Raw genomic sequence first — 8,212 nt, forward strand, 5'->3', positions numbered from 1 at the left:
AGCAAATCCTCATTTAATGATATTTAAAACTCACAACCCCACGCCAGCTCTTTATCCCCCCATTTCCACGGTTGGATTATTCATATTTTTTTGTTTCCCCCAAATATTAACCTTTCACATCTCTCTCTCCGTTAAATTTTTAGATCTATGTAAGGGTGTAAATTAACTGTTTGTGAATCGTTTATATAACGTTTGCTTATATTCGTTTATTTAGTTAAATAAGTGAGCATGAACAAAATTTTTATGTTCGTTTAATAAACGAACGAACATGAACATAGGTGTGTTCGGTTCATTTATGTTCACGAACAAACTCGTTTAAAAGCTCATTTATTGGCTATTTGTGTCTTACTTTCCATAACTTCTTTATAGAACTTTATCTTGATCTGATTATTGTGAACATCTTTCGGATTCAAATGGGCAAAAATGTACTTCTTCCAATGGAAAACAAAGAAATATCAATTTAATTTACCATGATGAATAACATCACGATTATACTGATATGGCCTACCAAGTAACAAGTGGGCGACATGCATGAGAATGACATCACACCAAACTTCATCAATGTAAGTCCCAAGTTCAAAAGGGATCAAGCATTGTTTGACAACACGGACTTCTGAACCTTCGTTAAGCCATTGAAGATGGTATGGTGTAAGGTGTTTGCTACATGGCTGTAACACTCCTAACCCATATCCGTCGTCAGATTAGGGTTACTAGGTATGAACAGATATAGCACAATTGAGTATAATTAAAACAAAGTCATAATTCACAAAGTGATTTAAAGAAATAAATATATTTTACTTCATAAAATACATCAACCGAAAATGCAAAGTCAAACATCATTTTAATCTCAAAATATTATAGACACAAAACCAATTTTTTTTAATCAAATTTATTTATAAATACCAAAACCGTATGTACATGTTCAAAATTATTTATACAAAAACTATTTACAAAAAGTTTTTCATTTTATTACCAGATAACAATGCATTTCATAGCACATTTTAAACATATATATAATTGAACATTCATTTAATTTACTTAGAATATGTTAGTAAAATAATTCCAAAATTTCGCATAAATACTTCCATTTATAAGTATACTATATATATACCTATATATATAATCATATAGAACTAACTCAAACATACCACATAACCATGCATCAATATACCAAGTCTCATATAATACCAAACCACAACCACAATATGAGTAATTTATCAATCAAACCAAAACCAACTAAAACAACTAATTTAGCCACATTACATGGCTTTAATATAGATATATTAACAAAATAACAAATTCAACTAGTCTTAGACTATACATGCCATAGACTCAAAAGGAACTTCAACTTAAAATACCATTATCTATCGATAGTGTGATAAGCTTTTCTGACGATCCCCGATCTCGTATCAACTTCAAAAATCTATAAAACAAAGAAAATAAACAGAAACAAACATAAACAGTAAGCCATTGATAGCTCAATAAGTTATTAGCAATCAAATTAAAGAATCATAAAATTTTATAAGCCAATTTATTTTAAACACAAATACCACTTATGCTCACTATTTAAACATGTACTTACTATAATCATTTTATTGATAATCAAATATTTATATATACTCCTCGAATGCTTATAACCAAATATTTATATTCATCAAGAACATATAACCGAATGTATATATGTTACCCACAAATATATTTAACTTAACTTGTATTCACATCAACGCATTTGTCCAAATGCATACATATATTTATCAAACTCTTATATTCAAATGCATATACTCATTCAAGGTATATATATATATCACCCATATGTACCTATCAAATACTTTTAGCCGAATGCACATACACATCAAAATATAGAATCGAATACTCACAACCACATTTTTTTATTACAGTTTATCAACGTGATCATCTAATTTCAATTGAGATAAAAATATCACTTATTCAAAATGATTCACCAACATATAGTCTGTTAAGCTTGAAGCTTGACTCAGAACACCGGCATGAAGCCTGCTAGACATTAAGTCTATAAAGTTCACCAGCATTAAGCCTGCTAGACATTAAGTCTGAAAAATTCACCGGCATTAAGCCTGCTAGGCACAGAACCTGAATATCACAAATACGAAAATAATTTCTCATATAACTCTTACTAGCAATACACATGTTCAAAACATCTATGTATAATTCATGTAACATTAATCTCACTTCAAGAAATTGGCAAACCATAGTCGAATTATATCAGTACTTAAAATTCATACTTTCAACTCAACTCAAGTAATTGTATATACATTTATATCCATTCGAACCACACACATTCATATATATATATATATAGTTCATATCTTAAATTCATTTCAAGAATTTATATATGTACATACAACTATGTTTAACCTCATACATTTCCATGTATGTTTTTCACATCTTACAAAAAATCATACAAATATATACATATATATGTTGGGACTTCATATATATAAATTTATAACTTCCATACTTCAATTAAATTCAAGAACTTATATATGTGTATTCATATATATATTCGAACAATATGTATATATATATCATTCATACTTTAATTAAATTCAATCTATGTATTTTTTATCACAGCTCATTAAGAATACAATAAATATACATATATATATACTGATTTAAAAATATTAAATTGCTAATAGACTTACCTCGGACAGTGTAAAAATCAAAATCGAGCAATTAGTCGACGACTTTAGCTTTTTCCCGATCAAACTCCGATTTCTTTGGTTCTTGATCTAAATATATTTAAAATGAGCTAGTTTAAATATTATTACATTCAATTTAGTCCAAAAACACATAAATAGGCAAATTACCATTTTACCCCTGACATTTACACTTTTTACAATTTAGTCCCTATTGCATAAAACACAAAATACACAAAATTTTCCCACACTATGCTAGGGCCGAATGTTCATATACTTCATACAAGTCCACACATTTCTTTTATTTCATGTTTTAGTCCCTCAAAAATTTATTTTCACAATTTAACCCTATTTATTCAATTTCACCAAAAATTCAAAGACAAAACATATTAATCTAACACCTATATTTCATATTTCATCAACTAACATCATAAAACTCAAACATTCATCAATGGCATATTCCAAAATCATCATCAATTCACAAAATTGAAACATGGGTTTTGAAGAACACAAGGCAACGATCTAAAAAACGTAAAAATTATCAAAAACCGAACAAAGAACTAACCTCAATCAAGCTTCAATATTGCCGAATGGAACTATGTTTTCTTTCTTTTTCTCTTGTTTAGTTTCGGCTAAGGAAGAAAAATAATAACCATGGCTTTGTTTAATTTTATTATAACATATATATTAACAATTTATTAGTTTACTAACTTAACCTTTAATATAAAATATATATAACATATAATTCAAGGTCATTCTTGACCATTGCCACCCACTACCAATAAAATGGTCTAATTGCCACATAAAGCCTCCATTTTATAAAGTCAACAACAATTAAGTACTTTCTTATTTAACCATCAAATTTTCATTTTACGAGATTAAGCCTTTTTTTTCAAATTAAGCACACAAACAATAAAATAAATTCACGAAACTTTCACACATCTAAATTCACACATAATTAACACATAAAAAATATTAAAATATTTTTTGAACTTAGATTTCTGGTCCCGAAACTACTATTCCGATTAGGGTCAAAATCGGGTTGTTACAATGGCAAAGCAAGTGAATCCACAAGGTAGCTGCTCATAACGTTAGCACAACTTCCACTATCAATGATAAATGAGCAAAGTTTACCTTTAATCAAACCCATCGAATGGAATATATTACTCCTTTGAAGATCATGATCATCCCTCAATTGGATGTTGAGGGTGCGCCTTACAACTAGACAACGAGAATGAGTTAGTGGTTCCACCAACTCTTATTCACCATAAAACTCACCTCTATCATCGACATCATCAATTAATTCGGGCATATCTGTATTTGTTTCATCTGAATCAGAGGTATACTCACCATCTTCTTTTATCAACAAAAGTCTCATGTTGGCACAATCACGACTATAGTGCCCACGCCCTTTGCACTTAAAACATTCAATTTTATGAGCTTTTTGTTGTTTTGGTAAAGAAGTAATAGAAATGGACTACTTAGAAGATGTAGAAGAAGGTTTTGTAGGAGCCTCACTTTTCCACTCATAAGGTTTAGTCTCATCATGTTTTGGCACCAATTTATTAGTAGTATAAGGAGGTTTTGAATTCTTGAAAGTAGAATTAGAACTCGTACTTCTATAATATTGTGATGCACCAAATGGACGAGATTGACGTTTTTGAAATTGTTGCTCAATCTCAATGGCCTTGTGTACCAGATCCTCAAGATCAATATAGGTTTGAAGATTAAGAGCATCGGCTATCGAAATGTTCAAGCCATATACGAACCATACCATGGTAGTCTCATCATCTTCTTGTACATTTGTTCTTTGCATAAGCATCTTCATATCCTAAAAGTGTTAATCAACAGATCGATTACCTTGAATAAGGTGTTGAAGTTGCCATTTAATATCCCTATAATAGTGAGGTGGGATAAAATATTTTCTCATGATTTGTGTCAACTAGTCCCATGAATCAACATCTCATTCACAATTCCTTTAGTGGTTTAAGACAAGTTGAGTCCACCAACTCAATGCATAATCCAAAAATGACAATGTAGCCAATGGAACTTTCTCCTCCTCCGAACATTTATAACAACAAAACATGATCTCAATTTTAGCCTCCCAATCATAATATGCATCTGGATCATTCTTCCCTCGGAATGGTGGAATGTTGAACTTTGGTTTAGCTACAAAAGGTTGGCCTCGATTAGGAATACCCAAAGTTTCATCAATGTAATGATATCATCGTCTACCAATATTAGAACGAATACAAAGTTTTTCATTGTCCTTATCATCACCACTATGACGAGCACGAGACCATCAAGTTCGAAGAAGTCTCCAAACAAGCAACAACTTGAGTTAGCATATGAAATTGATCGGTAAGCTAATTGGAAAGTTGATTTATGTTCTCTTGTAGTTTCGTTTGACACTTAGTCAAATTGGCTTGTAGTTCCGTTTGACACTTAGTCAAATTGGCCTCAAATGTATCACGTACCTCATTCAATTGTTGATGTTGAAAATTTACCATCCCCACAATATTCTCAAATGTAACATCTTATTCTTTGTCATCGGATGGTATCTCATCATGGTTTTTACGGTTACGAGTGGCACGAGTCATTGTGAAAGCCTGGAAAAACACAACACTCAAAATAAAAATTAAGCAAACCTCACCTTTATGTAATCAGAAATAAAATTAAATTCTTAATGAGGTAAGAATTAATCTTGTGAGTCTTTTAAAAAGTGTCTATATCAATCAATCAGAATGTATTAGAATCAACTAACAAAGCAAACCTAATAGCAGTAAGAGTCCAAAATCGGTTAGACACCAAAGAATTGTGTTGCACGGAGGAAGGAATGTGCAACATGCTTTAACCTACTAACATAAGAAATAATAAAGTGTTAGAATGCGTAAAGGAAAAATAAAAAGCAAAAAAAAATGAAAACCTAAGGCTAAGAGTCAATTAAAACCCTTGAAACCCAAAAAATTGCGAAGCAACTTGATAAATTTCGTTCGAGGTATTCTTGATTTTCAAAAATCACGAAATTTAAATTGAAGCCTCCTAAAATATTTTATATTTGATCTGGAAATTTTTGGCACAAAATTCAACCCACAAAATATTTTTTATTTTTATTTTTATTTTTTTTCGTATTTTTCTAATTTTTCACTTTTTCGATCACTTTTTTCGTGGGAAATATTTTTTAATATTCTAAAATAGTTCCAAGAAATATTATGTAAAATTTTATATCATTTTAAAAACGTTTACCCACTAAAATAATTTTTTTTTCTAAAAATTGTCTGGGTAAAAAATTTTGTTCTGAGGCTGTTTGCTAGAAATCTATTTTATAAGAACACAAAGAACACCTAAAATGCCCAAATCTGATACCAAATGATACAGATAATGTGGATGAATGCGAAAGCGGATCGTAAAGTTTGTCCAAGTCACGGATTTGACTTAGGGCTCTAGACGTTCGATAAGAAATTTGAATTTTGAAACAACCTGAAACACAATCAAATCCAAGTTAGATAAAAAATAATTAAAATAACTAAGATAAATAAAATAGAATAATAACTCAAAGAATAGAACAGTAAAGAATATAGATGGAAAAGATAGCATGTGGCGTGTAGAAGTCCTAAGAAGTCTTGGAAACAAGAAGAATCTACTACTCCCTTCAAGCGACTCTAATTTCCCCTCTAAGAAAGAAAACTTGACAAGAAAAAGTTTGAAGATGATCCCCACAATTTGAAAATATTTTTAAACCTTTTTTAAAAGAAACTCAAGAGAAATTCTTAAAAAAAGAAAATTTAAAGAGAATTTATTAACTCAAAAGAGAAGTTGAATAATAATGAATTGCATGATTTGTGTACAATGCAAAGGCCTATATATAGACTAGCTAAATAAATCTAAATAAAATTCTCAAGTATGCTAAAATTCTAATTTAATCTAAACAAGAAGTAGTTTTAAACTGAACTTTCTTGTTGACATAAAACTCCTAAATAACTTAAAATACTTAATAATTATAAAAAATTCAAAATAAAATAATAAGAGCTGATAAATACAATATTGAGATCATATATAATAAAAATTAAGCCTAAAACCTGAATCCAATATGAAACGTCTAGGCTTGTGGGATCGATTGGGATCCTTGAAGTGAAGTGCCTAAACTTGTTAACATTTTCCACATGGGTTGTCATAATAGATTGAAAGTTTAGGCCCGCGCACAAAATTAGTCCATTCTAATTCATCATTGCTCCAAAATCCATTGTCTTGAAGCTTCAACTTTTTTTCTCAAATTTTTTTCGTGATAAAGTCTTGAATGAATAAGTTGAGCTTTGTCTTTAGCTGCTTGAATTTAGATATCGTAATTGGGTCTTGAGGATAACTAAGTCCATCTCTATTATGGTATTTGAATTGGACTGAGTTGCTCGTATTAGCCAAAGCGGTCACATTAATCACCTATGATCATGTATTTTTTCAAATCTATTGTCAATTCTAAACTTGTTTTATAATAGTGAATATCTCATATTAATTAGTTAAAAACTAACATTAACTCAGCAGCGGAAAATAAATAAATTAACAACATTCTAAAATCATTATTAATGAATAATGTTAACTATGAACCATTCAATCTATATAAATTCCTATTAATAACATGAATCCTAATTAATGTAATTGAAAGTATTTGACCCATACCATGGTTTTTAATAAAATGATAATCGCAATAATAATTCATTGGTGAGAACAAGCCGAGACCCTTCGTATGTTGAGTCCGTGTCTTAGTCTGTTGGGTTATCTGAAAAGAAGGAAAATAAGAGGAGTGAGCTATGAAAGTTCAGTGTGAGTGCTTTTACAATAAACCAATTCAAAATTCGAAACTGTATAGTAATATCTAACAATTTCACGTATCAAACAATTTAGTACAATGATAAACAGTGCCGCATATCACTCAATTCAATACGGTAAAACGGGTTTGCTACTCAAGCAAGCAGCCATTAACAATCAATCATAATCAATTCAGTCGATACGTTATGCACTTTTCATGAATGTGCACAATATGTCATGTAATGATCAATCCGTTTATCAGTCAATAGTCCTACCCCCAACAACTAGCTCTCCAAATAGGGGTTCCCCAGAACTCCCTCCTCCAAATCTAACCAAGACCCCAATCATAAGGTTGTTACTATTTAAATCTGCAATAATGCCTCGTAAGAAAATTATATCTGCAACATCAACTGCTCATTCTCGCTTTGTAGTTTGTTTTATCAAATAGCCTTATGTTTTTCTTTTTCAATGTACTTATAAGAAGTTGATGCCTTGAGTCTAAGCCCTGCAGAGAATGTTGCTGATAAGTGTTAAAAGTAATATTTTTTGACTTTATTCTTAACATGTTTTTGAATGATTATTCGATGTTAACTTTGAATTTTATACTTCTAATCCTTTTAAATTCTTGTTTTGATGCTTAACAGAGTACTTGAGAGTAAAAAGAGTGAAAATCAGAATGTTGGAGCAAGCAATAGGTGTCACACGAGCTAACCAATTCCATAGGCCAAACTACG

The 8,212-nt window shown here is 30.3% G+C and overlaps 1 protein-coding gene across 1 annotated transcript; it reads right to left on the minus strand.

Annotated features, from left to right (window-relative positions):
- Window positions 1-4,152: 4,152 nt before the first annotated feature.
- Window positions 4,153-4,503, minus strand: LOC107907578 (uncharacterized). Its single transcript, XM_016834969.1, has one exon. It carries the CDS (start codon window positions 4,501-4,503, stop codon window positions 4,153-4,155), a length of 351 nt encoding a protein of 116 aa, XP_016690458.1.
- Window positions 4,504-8,212: the final 3,709 nt, after the last annotated feature.

The sequence above is a fragment of the Gossypium hirsutum genome, chromosome D08 (assembly GCF_007990345.1).
Source record: "Gossypium hirsutum isolate 1008001.06 chromosome D08, Gossypium_hirsutum_v2.1, whole genome shotgun sequence".
Classification (NCBI taxonomy): Eukaryota; Viridiplantae; Streptophyta; class Magnoliopsida; order Malvales; family Malvaceae; genus Gossypium; species Gossypium hirsutum.

What these genes read in the sequence shown, in the direction of transcription:
- LOC107907578 (XM_016834969.1), bottom strand. Translation starts at nt 4,503, where the DNA reads ATGAAGATGCTTATGCAAAGAACAAATGTACAAGAAGATGATGAGACT.